At 46.2% G+C, this 16,832-nt stretch overlaps 1 protein-coding gene across 3 annotated transcripts in view; it reads right to left on the bottom strand.

The window, feature by feature from the left end:
* The window catches only part of DENND5B (DENN domain containing 5B), a 65,978-nt gene that overhangs the window by 28,453 nt on the left and 20,693 nt on the right, over positions 1-16,832 (bottom strand). For all 3 annotated transcript variants that reach the window (XM_077266670.1, XM_077266671.1, XM_077266672.1), the window contains 5 exons: positions 14,662-15,198; positions 13,864-14,095; positions 12,638-12,788; positions 11,342-11,435; positions 181-312 (listed from right to left, as the gene is read on the bottom strand). In XM_077266670.1, the coding sequence (XP_077122785.1) occupies positions 181-312; positions 11,342-11,435; positions 12,638-12,788; positions 13,864-14,095; positions 14,662-15,198 (1,146 nt within the window). The remainder of the gene's footprint in view (positions 1-180; positions 313-11,341; positions 11,436-12,637; positions 12,789-13,863; positions 14,096-14,661; positions 15,199-16,832) is intronic.

Here is a 16,832-nt window from a genome sequence, read left to right as displayed (position 1 = left end):
CACAGTCTCGCTCTCACAGTCTGTACCTTACGCTTTCTGCAGCCATCCTACGTGCTCCCTCCGCACCTTTAGCGCTCTCTTTCTAGACTTTATGATTCTTAGCGCACAGAGAACGAGCTATAGAAGTTCTCTCCAGATTTCTGTTCCCAAAGACGACGACGGGGGACACGAGCGTCTCACCTTCATTCGGCATTCCTTCAGTAATCCTTCCACAAACTTTGAATTAGTCTGCGCGATCACCGCTGGGGACAGATCTGACAATTTGGGCTGTCGAACGGTTTTCCCCAAGCTCCGCGCCTCCTGCATGTATTTCTGCAATTTTTAGAAGACAAAAGCGATGAGTAACGAGAGCGATTATTGGAATTCATTATTTTCTCCTGAATCCGAAACTTAAAGGGGGTCGGTCATTCCGAATCTGTATAGCGGTTACATTTTGGATCTACCGTAATTATTGATCCGGGATAGTCTGTGACTAATAATACCGCAGTGATCCCGGCATATAGATCGCGGTATTTAGATCACGGCAGTAGTTTTGACCGCCAATGTCCTATATATCTTTATTTGCATAGAAAAAGGGGGCGACAGAGGAGAACGCAGGATGGTTTTCGGCGGCCATTCACCAAGGAACAATAGAGCAGAAGGCAGCGCTATTATCTCCTAATGAAAGCAGATGAAAATAAAAAAGGATCAGGCGCCTTTATTCATCTGGCTTTTATTTCCGTTCTTAAAGGGACAGTACAAAAGCAGCATTTACCCAAATGACAATTAAAAAAAAAAAAAAAAAAAAAGCTTCCAAATCCATGGACGAAAAAAGGGTTAAAAACCATATCCATTAATGGCAGGCATATTTTGCTATAATTAATAATTAGGCACGCTTTAGACTGGCAAATAATGGTGCTGTGCGAGATCCTCACAAATCATAAGGGTAGGTTGAGATTATATATATATATATATATATATATATATATATATATATATATATATATATATATATATATATATATATATATATATATATATATATACATACACATACACACACTCACTGGCCACTTTATTAGGTACACCTGTCCAACTTCTCGTTAACACTTAATTTCTAATCAGCCAATCACATGGCGGCAACTCAGTGCATTTAGGCATGTAGACATGGTCAAGACAATCTCCTGCAGTTCAAACCGAGCATCAGTATGGGGAAGAAAGGTGATTTGAGTGCCTTTGAACGTGGCATGGTTGTTGGTGCCAGAAGGGCTGGTCTGAGTATTTCAGAAACTGCTGATCTACTGGGATTTTCACGCACAACCATCTCTAGGGTTTACAGAGAATGGTCCGAAAAAGGAAAAAAATCCAGTGAGCGGCAGTTCTGTGGGCGGAAATGCCTTGTTGATGCCAGAGGTCAGAGGAGAATGGGCAGACTGGTTCGAGCTGATAGAAAGGCAACAGTGACTCAAATCGCCACCCGTTACAACCAAGGTAGGCCTAAGAGCATCTCTGAACGCACAGTGCGTCGAACTTTGAGGCAGATGGGCTACAGCAGCAGAAGACCACACCGGGTACCACTCCTTTCAGCTAAGAACAGGAAACTGAGGCTACAATTTGTACAAGCTCATCGAAATTGGACAGTAGAAGATTGGAAAAACGTTGCTTGGTCTGATGAGTCTCGATTTCTGCTGCGACATTCGGATGGTAGGGTCAGAATTTGGCGTAAACAACATGAAAGCATGGATCCATCCTGCCTTGTATGGAGCATCTTTGGGATGTGCAGCCGACAAATCTGCGGCAACTGTGTGATGCCATCATGTCAATATGGACCAAAATCTCTGAGGAATGCTTCCAGCACCTTGTTGAATCTATGCCACGAAGAATTGAGGCAGTTCTGAAGGCAAAAGGGGGTCCAACCCGTTACTAGCATGGTGTACCTAATAAAGTGGCCAGTGAGTGTGTGTGTGTGTGTGTGTGTGTGTGTGTGTGTGTGTGTGTGTGTGTGTGTATAAATAATTTATTTATTTATATAGTAGAGAAAACCCTTTAAAGTCCGAAAAAAAATGAGTGTTAACAGCTCTAATGTAGACTTATGCGTCTCCATGGTTACAGACTACAAACAAATCCTGTGTAGTCAGGACCCTTCTTTCTAAGCTAAACAGCAAAACAAAAAAAAACAAAAAATCGGAAGAGGTACGGGAATGGGATTGGAGGATACATTTGTAACTGGTTACCTTGGAGACGCATAGGAATGCAGAACAGTTGGAAAAAAAAAATAATTTTAGCATTTTTTTTTTTTTTTTTAAACTGAAGTTAGACACAGTTAATAATTTATCATATTTGTCTTTTATTTCAATGGGTAGTGTAGAGAAAGCTGCTGCCAATCCCTTCTGACAGAGGCTCACTTTCTTGAAAATAAAAAAAGATTGGGCATGCTGAAATGCAACATGCCCCATCCAATTTTTCCAATACATTTTGCAGTTAGTATAGAGTTGGGGCACCCCCATAAACATTGGAAAAAGCTTTGGTTTAGCCAACTTCCATGTTTATGACCGACAAACTCATCTATAGGATCAGTAGATCACAAATGTAGCTAAATCTGCCAAAAATCCCCTTTTTTTTTTTGCACGCAATGATCAGTTTTGTGCGTGTGAACATAAAAAAAGGACAAAAATGACAAGAGATAGTAAAATAAACACTGCACACACAATGGCGGCAAAAGCTCAGCTGTGATCAAAAAGCGCATCAAAGCGTGGGGGGTGCGGGAGGCCAAGCGATGGGATGAGAAGCGGCGGGGATCAAAGTGACCGACACTACAAAGCCCATCTACGAGTCGTGAGGTTTCGAAAAAGGTGCAAAGCGGCTGTAAACGTGAGCAAATAACACAGACGTACCAGGCAGCACTCTGAGAAGGATTTTTTGGGAGGCCGTACGGGAGCGGGGAAGCCCTTATCCCACTCCCAGAATGCCATAGAGTTCTGGCGGAGTAAGTTCTCCTCTGACGGCTTAATGAGGAGCACAACCCCCCGCGAGAGGGAGGACAGAACATAAAGAGAGGACGCAGGCAGGCATGCACATGACCCGGAGCAAAGGAAAAAAAGAAGACAAAGTAAATACAGAATAGCAACATAAAAAAGGCACAAAACAAACAATGGCTGCAACCAAAAAATGACATCGAAAAAAAAGTCACCTTAAAGGGCAACGCCACCTAAAATAACTGTTTCATAGTTTTTAGATGGATGTACAGGTTATATCCTATTACCAGCTTCATGTTCAGCTTTTCAACATGGCCGAATGGAAATTTTGACGAAGACGACAAATCAAGGACTTGTCTTTCCTGGTGAGAATATTACATATATTATGTATTTATATATTCTAAATGGGTTCTTCAATAATTTGGTGAGGTCCCAATGGTTTAAACACTAATTTAACTCTGATATAAAGAGATTGCAGCACGCAGTAAAGCAATGTTTTGGTTTTATTTGGGAAAACAGCACCACTGTGGTTGAAAATGGAATTGCAGCCACTTTACTACATACTGACGAGAGACGAAGACGACTTGCGTCATCGAGTTTAAAGGGAGAAAGGTTGTAAATTTAGGACTGATTAAAAGGATCTGATGCACCCTGGATTTGCCACCATGTCAGTAGTTTGTGAACCTTACAAAAAAAAAATATATATAGGAAAAGGTTAGAGGGTAACCCTGAAATTGGTCTTGATAAGAACCTATATTTTATTCAATGTGGCTGCCAAAGTGATCAAAGAGCCGTTTGATCTGCTGGTAAGGTCTGGCACGATCGGACTGATCAAATCGATTGATCATCTGCATTCCTGTATTGAAAAAAAATGTATATGAATGACCAAGCCTTAACCTATAGCTATGAATGAGGTGGCTCAGTGAGACCGGATGTGGCTCAGTGAGGCAAAACTCTATCAAGGTGTTATTAGTCTGCCGGGTATTGTGAGACACCTCTGCCTCCATACAGATACGATTCAATAATCTATTCCTGCGGCGTCCGGCTGTCTCAGGCAGCAATTTCCTAGCAGATCCCCCGTGGCAATCACAAAGGATTTGGCAATTTTAATATTCCAGGCACGCCTGTCGAGTGTCTGAGGACAGCGCTGGAAACAGATGTACACCGCCGAATAGTTCTTCCACAATAAATTTGATAGTATATGTCTGATCAGTAGTGTTCCAACCATTTGGACCCCACCAAAGTCTGAACAAGACAGATTTACAGCATGCAGTAAAGCACACTGTTTGGGGGGTAAAACAGCACCACACTGGTCAGAGTTGGAATTGCAGCCACAAGCTGTAATGGAGGCCATGTTTATGACCACTTGAGGACAGGTAGTTTTGGTATTGAGGGGAGTTGCCCTTTAAATTTCATGTAGTTAGTCTCCGTATTAGGTTGGCAGGAAACCTGCGCAGTGATGACATAGCCCAGCTGATGACAAGAGGAAGGAAATGGAAGGTGAACATGAAATGTGAAGACCGGGAGGAAAGAAATGTCACCAGCTGAGAGGGCGGATTATATGGAATCTGGGAAACTATTCTAAGAATGAAGCATGCCCACTGTCTGCTACAATGGAAGCCATTCATGCATGGCATGTGGCCCAGAGGGAACGAGCCATCACTAAAATGGAAGCAAATCAAGGAGTTCCAGGGGGGCAGGAAAGATCCATCGTCAGGCGCTGATACTTATTCCAATATTATACGTAGAGCAGTCGGAGGTCCTGTTTTTCCGGATACAGAGCTCCAAATCCCCTGCTGGATAAATGCGAATATTCTGCAGCCACCACTAGAGGGAGCTCACTGCATAGCAAGGATACACGAGTATGCAGCGAGCTCCCTCTAGGGGCGGCTGCAGGGAAATAGAATTGGAGCACATTGGTCTAGGACTTATACCGCCAAGGGGACTATTCTGTGGGGGACGCACGGAGTGTAGGATATTAGATCGAATCCAAAGCATTTCATAGAAGCATTAAAAAAAAAAAAAAGTGACCTGTGCCTTTAAGAGCCATTTAAACTGTATTCATCTCGTTAAACGCGGTGCTTTCATTAGTGATCAGGCCTAAATTACATGACGTGCCGGCTATGCTGTGAGCAGAATTAATATCGGAGCAGAAGAGCTGCATTAATCATTCACTCGGCCGGCCGTGATCAGGAGCAGGCGCCAGACTGTGACCTCAACCAACCCAGACACAAGGGGACAAGCCTGCTGATCATCAGCAAGGCAACAAAAAAAAAAAACAGATTACAGATTATCAGATGCCAAACTAATAGAATTTAGTTATTTAAATAAGCTTTTCCCTTTTTTTTTTTTTTTTTTTTTTAAATACTGAAAAAAAAAAAAATTCTGGATGATCAGATTGGAAAATAAAGGATTTGTGTCATATAGTGTTCAAAGGGACTAAGGACGGGTAATCAACAGCAGATCAGCGAGGGATCCACCATGAGCCGCCGATGGAAAAGGCAGCGGGGCAGCGGAAATGACTCATGACATGGTGCAGTGGTCATGACTGGTACTGCAAGCAATCTCCCTTCATTTATATAGGACTACGCTTGCAGTACCAGTCACGGCCACAACACAATGTACGGCGCTGTTCAGGGCCGCCATGGCTCCTTCAATCAGATGATCGGAAGGTGCCATGAATCTGATTTCCCCCGTCGATCATCTATCCTAATATTAGTTCACCTCGCTAACAGCATTTTAAAAAATTTCTAGACTATCAGATGCCGGACTAAAGAAATTCTACAATATTTCATTTTCTCTTTTAAATTTATTTTTTTTTCTTTTAATACAATAAATTATTTTGTAATATCTGTCATGATTCCTTATCGCCAGATTAAAAGTACATTTCTTTATCGCTTCATTGGGGGACACAGATAACCGTGGGTGTTTGCTGCTGCTTCTAGGAGGCTGACACTATGCAAAAAAGGAAAAGAACGAAAGCCCCTCCCCGGCAGTATACACCCACCGACAGGCACTGAGCCCCTCAGTTTGTGCTTCGTGTCTGTAGGAGGCGGACCTGGATCTCCCAGATCCGCAGCTAATCATTTTTTGCTTTCGCAGGTTTGTTGTGTTTAACTGTACGGTAGCCTTTCATACATACCCTAGCAACCCTCCCCTGCAGTATATCATACTCCGGAGGCAGCGCTGCAGTAGTTTAGACTTACACAGGCAGAGCTTTCCAACCCTTTTTTTCTTACTATAAGCTCACAGCCTACATATGTCCAATTCTATTGGGGCTTCTGTTTCCAAATCCACCATCATTCATTACGCTTGCTCACGCTGCAAGAAAAAATGGTCAGCAGGTCAGTCGTCACCCTTCTGCCAATCCTGCAGTCCGCCTACCATGTCTGCTCCGCAGAAGCTTCCGAATCTCGGGATGAGTGCACTCCCCCTCCCCCAGAGTGGGCAGTTGCTATGTCTCAGTCAGTCTCTGACTTGACTAAAGTATCCCAATCTCTGGTCCAGGCACTTGAACGACTTCCGCATCTAGCTATAGCCACCAGTGCTCCGACCGTCTCTCATGGCGGAGTCGCACGCACCTGTTATCGACCCTCAGAAGAACGCTCCGGCCAGCCGTTCTAGAAAGAGGTCCCTGTCTGGCTCCTCTTCCAGCTCTCCGGGTCTCTCAGCAGTTCCCAAGCTGCTCACCTCTTCCCAATTCCCCTCTTCGGAGGAGGACCTTGGGTCGGACATAGATTCCCAGTCCGGGTCTGACTCTGACCAGACGTCTGGAATACAGGCTATTGTGGATAGTCTCATCTTGGCTAACTCCCAAACTCTTAAGCTTAAACAGGACGAGGTTCCCTCACAGGATCCTTCTGTCTCCTTCAAACAGGTCAAGCGTCCTTATCGCTCCTTTCCCAATCACGAGGAATTTGAGTCTACCCTGTCTAAGCACTGGGAACATCCTGAGAAGCGCTTCCCAGGTAGAAAACACCTGGACGTATTATACTCGTTTAGTGCTGACAAATGGGCAAAATCTCCAAAGGTGGACCCGCCGGTTTCCCATCTTTCATCCAAGACGGTCCTGTCCTTACCTGACGGTGCGTCGCTTAAAGACGCTACGGACAGACAGATTGAGACTCTAGCCAAATCAGCTTTCGAGGCATCAGGAGCTTCCCTCTGCCCCAGTTTCGCCTCCACCTGGGTGGCAAAGGCCATTTCCGCCTGGGCCAAGATTCTTCGACGAGGCATTTTGGCTTCGGCTTCCCCACAGGAACTGGCTGATTTGGCGGACCAGATTGGCCACGCGGGCAAATACGTTTTGGCTGCATCCTTGGATGCAGCGGCCTGTTCCGCAAGGGCAAGTAGCAACATCATTGCTATACACCGCATTCTTTGGCTCAAAGCATGGAGCGCAGATACAACTTCTAAGAAGTCTCTCACCAACCTAGCCTTTCAGGGTTCCAGACTCTTTGGCTCTCGCTTAGACCAGATCATTTCTGATGCCACGGGAGGAAAAAGTACTTCCCTCCCTCAGTCTAGACCAAAACGTTTCTTCAATAAAAAGGGCCCTAGGCCTTTTAGGCACTTTCGTCAATTTCGGACCTCTGACTCCTCTTCCCAGCAGGAGCAACCTTTCGCTTCAGGAGAGCGGAGGAGACCCTCTTACAAGCCTGCCCCCAGATGGAGAACTAAGCGCCAACCTTTCAGGTCCTCTGGCTCCCGTTCCGATAGATTTCGTTCCAAGTGATGGGTCGCCCCCACCTGGAATGACTTCCAGGGTGGGAGGCAGACTTCTTTCCTTCCGGGACGCCTGGCTGTCTGTACTCAGCGACGCCTGGGTCAGAGAGGTAGTTACCTCCAGTTACAAGATCGAATTTTCTTCCCTTCCGGAAAATCGTTTCTTCCTCTCGTCCACCAATGCAACCGTCTCAACTGCCCGGGTCTCTTCAGGCTGTCTCTTCCCTGGTCACAGCTGGCGTAGTCGTTCCTGTCCCTTAAAACGAGCTTTTTTCGGGGTTCTACTCGAACCTCTTTGTAGTCCCCAAGAAGAACGGTTCCCTTCGCCCAATTCTGGATCTCAAGTTTTTGAACCGCCATGTTCGACTCCGCCACTTTCAGGATGGAGTCCTTGCGGTCTGTGATTGCCGCCATGGAGCCCGGGGACTTCCTGTGTTCGGTGGACATTCAGGATGCGTACCTTCACGTTCCTATTTGCGTACGGCACCAGAGGTACCTTCGGTTTGCTATCCAGGAAGAGCACTACTAATTCACGGCCCTCCCGTTCGGCCTGGCGTCGGCCCCCAGCGTCTTCACCAAGATCATGGCGGCGGTCATGGCCATCCTTCGTTCCAAGGGGATACTCATCATCCCCTACCTGGACATCTTTTGATCAGGGGTTGATCTCATCGAGACTGTGCGCGAAGCCTCCAGATCTCTGGACACTCTGACTCGCCTCGGGTGGATCATCAACCGGGACAAGTCCTCTCTGATTCCCTGCCAGCGTCTGTCCTTCCTGGGCATGGAATTCGACACGAAATTGGCTCAGGTCTTCCTCCCACTGGACAAGTTCTCCGGTCTCCGCAAGGCAGCCCGATCTCTCAAACACCCAGCTCCTTGCTCGCTTCGGTTCTGCATGGCAGTCCTGGGAAAGATGGTTGCCTCCATGGAGGCTGTTCCCTTTGACCAATTCCACACATGTCCCCTCCAACTGTTTCTTCTCTCCACTTGGAACAGATCCACGACCTCACTGGACCACCCCGTTCGTCTGCCTCGGCAGGTTCGGCAGTCACTGACCTGGTGGACCCTATCTTCATCGCTCCTCAGAGGGAGGTCTTTCCTTCCGCTTCAGTGGCAGGTCATCACCACAGATGCCAGCCTGCTCGGTTGGGGAGCGGTCTTCCGACATCTCACAGCGCAGGGTCGCTGGACCCACCAACTTACTGGAGATCAGAGCAATCTTCCTTGCCCTACTCCACTGGCAATCACTCCTGGCCGGTCGTCCCGTGCGCATCCAGTCGGACAACGCCACGGCCGTGGTGTACTTAAACCACCAGGGCGGGACGCGCAGCAGTCAGGTAATGGCAGAGGCAGCAAGGATACTTCATTGGGCGGAACGTCACGTTCCGGTCATTTCAGCTGTCCACATTCCGGGGGTCGAAAATTGGACAGCCGACTTCCTCAGCCGCCAGGGCCTGGCAGCAGGCGAGTGGTCTCTCCATCCCTCAGTATTCGACCAGATTTGTCTTCGTTGGGGCATCCCAGACGTCGACCTCATGGCGTCTCGGATGAACCACAAGGTTCCTCAGTTTGTCGCCAGATCCCGGGACCCTCTGGCCATCAGCCACGACGCCCTGGTAATCCCATGGACGCAGTTTCCCCCACTCCCCTTGATCCCAAGGGTACTAAAAAAGATAAAGTTAGAGGGGATTCCGGTCATACTCATAGCTCCAGACTGGCCAAGGTGCCCCTGGTACACGGAGCTGGTCAACATGCTCGCGGATACCCCTTGGAGACTCCCAGACCGCTCAGATCTTCTCTCACAGGGCCCACTCTTCCAGAGTTCTCAGTCCCTGCATTTAACGGCAAGGCTGTTGAGGCCGCGGTTCTGAGGGAGTCTGGTTTTTCTAATCAGGTCGTACAGACCATGATCAGAGCCAGGAAGCCAGCTTCTTGTCGCATTTACCACAGGTACTGGAAGGCTTTCTTCCGGTGGTGCGAGACACACGACGAAATTCCGATGACTTTCTCCCTACCGGACTTTCTGGGCTTCCTGCAGTCGGGTCTCGCCTCGGGTTTGTCCCTCAGTATCCTAAAAGGTCAAGTTTCCGCCTTGTCCATTCTTTTCCAAAGGGACTTGGCTTCCGTCTCTCAAGTGAAGACTTTTCTGCAAGGAGTTGCTCATCTTGCTCCTCCTTTTCGTCCTCCGCTGGAACCTTGGGACCTCAATTTGGTTCTCAGTGCCCTTCAGACAGTTCCTTTTGAACCGCTTCAGGACGTCTCTTTTTCCTTTCTTTCCTGGAAGGTGGCCTTCCTCATTGCCATCACTTCAATTAGACGAGTTTCCGAGTTGGCAGCATTATCCTGCCGCTCCCCCTTCCTGATTCTTTATCAGGACAAGGTCGTTCTAAGACCAGTCCCCGAATTTCTTCCCAAGGTGGTTTCCACTTTCCACATCAATGAGGATATCATTCTTTCTTCTTTTTGCCCTTCTCCTGTTCACCCCTTGGAGAAGTCTCTTCACAAGCTTGACGTTGTCAGGGCTGTTCGGATCTAGCTTTCTAGAACTGCCCATTTTTGCAAATCCAACTCTCTGTTTGTCATTGCTGAGGGTCGCCGGAAAGGCCTTCAAGCATCCAAATCCACTGTTTCTCGCTGGATTCGTTCTGCTATAACGGAATCCTACCGTGTTCGAGAGACACAGCCCCCTCCTGGGGTACAGGCCCACTCCACCAGAGCTGTCGGTGCTTCCTGGGCTGTTCGTCACCAGGCCTCCGCTTTGCAGGTTTGCAAGGCTGCCACCTGGTCGTCTTTACATACGTTCATGAGGTTCTACAGGGTACATACCCAGACCTCACCAGATGCAGGTTTTGGTAGGAAGGTACTGCAGGCGGCGGTCGCACACCGGCCGACCTGAGCCCTTTTCTCACTTCCTTTCTACCCACCCTTTTCCGGGACTGCTTTTGGACGTCCCACGGTTATCTGTGTCCCCCAATGAAGCAATAAAGAAAGAGGGATTTTTGGTACTCACCGTAAAATCTCTTTCTTGGAGCCTCCATTGGGGGACACAGCACCCTCCCTGGTTATTTGTTCTTGGTACCGTGTTTGGGCCTACAAGTCCTGATTGAGTTGGTACTCATGTGTTCTCAGTTATGGTTGTTTCTCCTACTACTTTTTTCACCAACTGAGGTGCTCAGTGCCTGTAGGTGGGTGTATAATGCCGGGGAGGGGGCTATTGTTTTTTCCTTTTTTGCATAGTGTCAGCCTCCTAGCAGCCGCAGCATACACCCACGGTTATCTGTGTCCCCCAATGAAGGCTCCAAGAAAGAGATTTTACGGTGAGTACCAAAAATCCCTCTTTTCCCAATTTTTTTTATTTTTTTTTAATTAAGGCCCCATAGGCTAGAACAACCCAAAGTTATGTTATGGGATGCTGCACAGCTCTGCCCCTTATGTTAAATCTATAGTACCGCAGCTCAGCCCTATTAACCACAATACCAGACATGACCTGCGGACGAGAGGGGGCGCCGATCACAGAGCAGGAAAGCTGAAGGTAAGAGGTTAATTCAAGACGTGCGCAAATAATTAGCGAGGGCAAAGCGATTAAGCCATAAAATAGATGAGAGCAGAGCAATTAGCCATCTTTTGCATGGGGCTGGCGGTCACATGCCGCGACGACGTACCTCCCTCAAGTCGTTGTCCAATCCGAGGTGTTCCGAGTGCTGCCGCTGGCGATCCTTCCTCCGTTGCGCCGTGGCGTTCCGGCTGACCCACCGACTGTAGATACAAGACAGAGGATAAAGGGCGGAAGCGCTCATCCACATAATGTGCTGCTATACAGAAATAATACCGCACAATACCACAAATACACTGCTCCGCACGCACATCACGGCCCGGGGCTCATCACAAATTCTTACAAATATTAATATTCATGAGGCTGCAACTCATTTATATACAAAGTGACTCATAGATGCCTCAAGATTATGTGAACTCATTTCTTTTATTATCAGAAAACTCAATTTATCTACATAGAGTCGTATTTTATAGGATGAGTATTATAGTAGTTATTTTCTTGTACAAAGGAGCAGTATTATAGTAGTTATATTCTTGTACATAGGGGCAGTATTATAGTAGTTATATTCTTGTACATAGGAGCAGTATTATAGTAGTTATATTCTTGTACATAGGAGCAGTATTATAGTAGTTATATTCTTGTACATAGGGAGCAGTATTATAGTAGTTATATTCTTGTACATAGGGAGCAGTATTATAGTAGTTATATTCTTGTACATAGGGGCAGTATTATAGTAGTTATATTCTTGTACATAGGGGACAGTATTATAGTAGTTATATTCTTGTATATAGGAGCAGTATTATAGTAGTTATATTCTTGTACATAGGGAGCAGTATTATAGTAGTTATATTCTTGTACATAGGGAGCAGTATTATAGTAGTTATATTCTTGTACATAGGGGCAGTATTATAGTAGTTATATTCTTGTACATAGGGGCAGTATTATAGTAGTTATATTCTTGTACATAGGGGGCAGTATTATAGTAGTTATATTCTTGTATATAGGAGCAGTATTATAGTAGTTATATTCTTGTACATAGGGGCAGTATTATAGTAGTTATATTCTTGTACATAGGGGCAGTATTATAGTAGTTATATTCTTGTACATAGGGGCAGTATTATAGTAGTTATATTCTTGTACATAGGGGACAGTATTATAGTAGTTATATTCTTGTATATAGGAGCAGTATTATAGTAGTTATATTCTTGTACATAGGAGCAGTATTATAGTAGTTATATTCTTGTACACAGGGGGAGTATTATAGCAGTTTTCCCTGTGGCTATAAGTAGTATTATATAAGTGGCTGCTGCAGGAGATGACATAACAGGACTCGGAGGATAATCCGGACATGAAGCATTGCAGGAATTTTCGCTCTGAATCCTTCGTGTGCAGAACAGGTTCTTACTTGTTGCTGATCGGCCCATTCAGCAGAACGTCTGACTGCAGTTTGGGGAAGAACCCCTGCTCGTATTTCCCTTGTCCGATCTTCATGTCCAGCAGGTGAGGGTGGATGGCCGTGTGATCCATCTTTGTCAGACGCTGCTCGATGGACACAGCTGGAATAATGAATACATCAGTCAGGGGCACCGAAGAACTGATAACTGCATTGTTCCTCAAATAAAGTTAGGGCATAACTCCACCGCCAATATAATACAATATTCGGGAACTGCTAATTAAAACAGATCAATCGTAGAACCCTTTATACTGTACATTAATATGAAAACAGTTTTCTGATACCTTATTTCTACGCTGAGATATAATAATTTGAAGCTAAAGGCCCAAAGCCTGAGGCTGCACTACTGAGAGATCCGGATATTGCCTCTTCTGATGTGCCTGATGAAGTCCTTCCATGGCATCCAAATATATATATTGTATAAATATATACATTCACAACATTGTATTCCACACTACGTCCCACAGAAGAGACTGTAGTCATGAGATTGCCTCAGTAGTGCAGCCTCAGGCTTTAGGCCTGTAACTTTAAACGCTCGTAGCTCAGGTTAGAATTAAGATATCGAAAAACAGTTTTCACATTTTTGATGTATAGATAAAGGGCTTTGCTTTAGAGTTCCTTCCTTTATGCAAATCCCCAATAAAGTCCTGACGGGAGGTGAGGACATTGCACATACACTCGTTGTTATAAGTGAGTAAAGCCTGCAACAAAGTGAAGGTGGGAACAAAAAACAAGAAAAGGTGAGTTTAGGACATATAAAAATAAAATAAAAAATGTAAAAACACATTTACAATCCATCTGATTCCCTCCTGTGCACAATGTATGTGGCTTTGGGGCTTCAATGTGAACAGTCGGTAATTGCTGGAGGACCAGGAAACCTAAAAGTAGGAATTAGGAGTAACGTTAAGAGGCCGGTGCGTTAATGCCGGCGACAGGCAAGTTACTGCACAAAGATGGTGAGGACGAGGATACGCGGCCCCCGCAGCACAGAGGATTCCAGGCCGGCGAAGGCTTCACTGCGACTCCACGTCTCAACGAGTCCACAATCTGCTGAGGGAAGGGACGACATCCGGACCGTACTCCGATCAGCGGAGCGTGAGAAATAATGCAAGGAACAAAGGAGAAATCAACCCATGAAACAACCCCCCCAAAAATGCAATACTGCCCACAAGACGTACCGGCCTCCTTCAAGGTGGTACACGACTGGTACGTGGAGGTCCGAATGGCTGGTGCCCGGACGTTGTAAAGCCGGATTTTCTCAATGCGAGAATCAAACACTCGGAGCAGAGGTTCCTTCTCTTCCCAGAGAGACATGATCTTATTATCAATGAACGTGGCGAACATCTGCGTCTCGATGAATCGGGAGAGGAACGGGAGGTACGGCTCAGGCTGATCGGAGAGGAACGAGGCCTGCAGAAGAGAAGCTGTCACTGACGGTTACATCCTGTATTATACCCCAGAGCTGCACTCACTATTCTGCTGGTGCAGTCACTGTGTACATACATTACATTACTGATCCTGAGTTACATCCTGTATTATACTCCAGAGCTGCACTCACTATTCTGCTGGTGCAGTCACTGTGTACATACATTACATTACTGTTCCTGAGTTACATCCTGTATTATACGCCAGAGCTGCACTCACTATTCTGCTGGTGCAGTCACTGTGTACATACATTACATTACTGATCCTGAGTTACATCCTGTATTATACGCCAGAGCTGCACTCACTATTCTGCTGGTGCAGTCACTGTGTACATACATTACATTACTGTTCCTGAGTTACATCCTGTATTATACGCCAGAGCTGCACTCACTATTCTGCTGGTGCAGTCACTGTGTACATACGTTATGTTACTGATCCTGAGTTACATCAGGTTTCGTACAGGATCAGTAATGTATGTACACAGTGAATTCCCCAGCAGAATAGTGAGTGCAGCTCTGGAGGATAACAATATGATCTGTATCAGCCTTCACCTTATCGAAGTTCTGCATCTGCTCGCGGTTTGTGAGCCAGGACTCCATATCGTGTGCGGCTTGTATAACGAAGGCCTCGTAGTCGGCAAACATCTGCGTGAAGCGATTAGCGAACACTTCCCGGATCTGCACGTTGAGTTTGTAGTCCTTCAGCTCGCTCTCCGCGCACTTGAGCTTGTGGTCGTCCTCCGCGTCCGTCAGAGGAACGCTGATGCTGATCTTGTCCATGTTGATCCCTGTCCTTTTGGTGAGCGCCTCCAGTCGGGCCATGGTCTCGTTCCCCTTCAGTAGCTCGTACATGTTGATGTTGTGACCTGACAGGTTCCCGTTCTTTTTGTCGTTCGCCAAGTCGTCCAGCATCAGGCTTTTCAGTTTGGTGGCGCTCTCGCTGCAGTGTAAATTTCCCTCCGGGGGTATCCCATAATTCAGGAGAACTTCAGAGATTTCTTGGATAAATTCCAGTTTGTTTGGGAACTGGGGGAATTCTTCCGGGAGCTCGATAAAGTGGTTATCAATATCCACAAAGCAGAGGTTAGCCTGCGACCAGAAGAGAAAAACCAGTGGTCAAAACAAATACATAGCAAAACCTCATTAATTTTCCTGAATGGGAGGGATCTAAACAAGCCTGCATCATGAGGAGAGGCAGTCTACTGTATAGAATATTTTTGCATATTTGCAAACAGTCCTGAATTTGGCAGGATAATCCTGTGACTATAGCTCACTATTTGTAAAACCCCGCACTCCGGGGAGGAGTTTAAAGGTTTTCGGGGGGGGAAGAATATCGATGAGAAAAAGAAAAAAAAAAATACTCATTCGCACCAATACAGGACGATGTCCAACTCAGCAGGCTTAAAAAATGGCGAGAAGTTCCTTCTCAGCCAATTACAGGATGAGGCGGGGCCACCAATGTGGACAATGATTGGAAATCACTGGTCAGCCAATCACTAGCTACATTGGCGGCCCGCCTTGGCATATGATAGCTGCTCAGCCAATCACCAGCTACATTGGTGGCCCGCCTTGGCATGTGATAGCTGCTCAGCCAATCACTAGCTACATTGGCGACCCGCCTCGGCAGCTATCTTCGGCGTGTCAAAAATGGGATCGGAAAGCACAGAGCAGCGAGGATCGGGTAAGAGTTGGGACGGGACGTGTTATTTCTTGTTCTGAGGACTACAGGCAATTATTATTTTTATTCCGCAGAAAACCCCTTTAAAAATGTCCAGATTTTTCTGCAATTTACATGTCGGCAAATTTAGAAATGGTGGTCACCCAGGAAAGAAACAAGAGGGAAGGGGGGGAAATGGAGCTGCAGAAATGAACATGTTTTAGTAATGGGGTCAGACCTTCCTCCAAACACCTAAAAACAGAGACATGGTTATAATTATCAGTTCGCCTATGAAATCATGGATTTAGGAGTGTAGGAAGAAGAGATATTGGCTGCTGTATGTTGGGTTTATCGTTTACGACCCTCATCTATTAGCCAGCTAAGATTCAATAAGCTTTTCTTTTTGGAGGATCCAACGGTGTAATACCCTATATCTCCTCTGGAGGTGCTGTAGGGGAAATCACTACTTTATCCCTGCAAATTAGTAGAAAATCCTTGTTTTCTTTCCCTAAACACTGAAATCTGTGCTACCGCGCTGCAAACGCCAGTCTAAATCTCAGCTCTGGAAGAGAGCGGAGATTTAATTCTGAACTGTAACCTCTAGGATCGAGCATTCACTTAACGGTGCTAATTGAATTACAGCCACTTTCAGCGAGTCCATCTGTTGTCCTCCGAGCAGACGGCGGCTCCATCTTGTGCATGTTCGGCTCATGGCGTCATCTCTCCCCAGACAGCGGCCCTCGTGGTCATTAGTCGCCATCTGCTGACTGCGTAAATAATGTATCCAGCATCAGGAGCCCAATTCCAGCGCGCTCATTAATGGCTGCGTCCGTGTACCCGAAAACTGTTTTGTTTTTTGTTTTTTAGTTTTAATTGGATTTTTTTTTTTTTTTTTTAATATCAAGATCTGTTCGCTGTCGGACTCATGGAGGAGGGTCCGGAACCACCATATATGAATGACAGGGGACAACCCCTTTAAGGAGCCATTTTCCCTGACCTTATAGCTAGAATCCCTGAAAGTGGTATTTACGCCACAGGTGCGGGCCATGGAGACCAGAGAACGGGG

Source organism: Ranitomeya variabilis, chromosome 5, assembly GCF_051348905.1.
Source record: "Ranitomeya variabilis isolate aRanVar5 chromosome 5, aRanVar5.hap1, whole genome shotgun sequence".
Classification (NCBI taxonomy): Eukaryota; Metazoa; Chordata; class Amphibia; order Anura; family Dendrobatidae; genus Ranitomeya; species Ranitomeya variabilis.
This window is presented reverse-complemented; position numbering and strand designations above follow the sequence as displayed.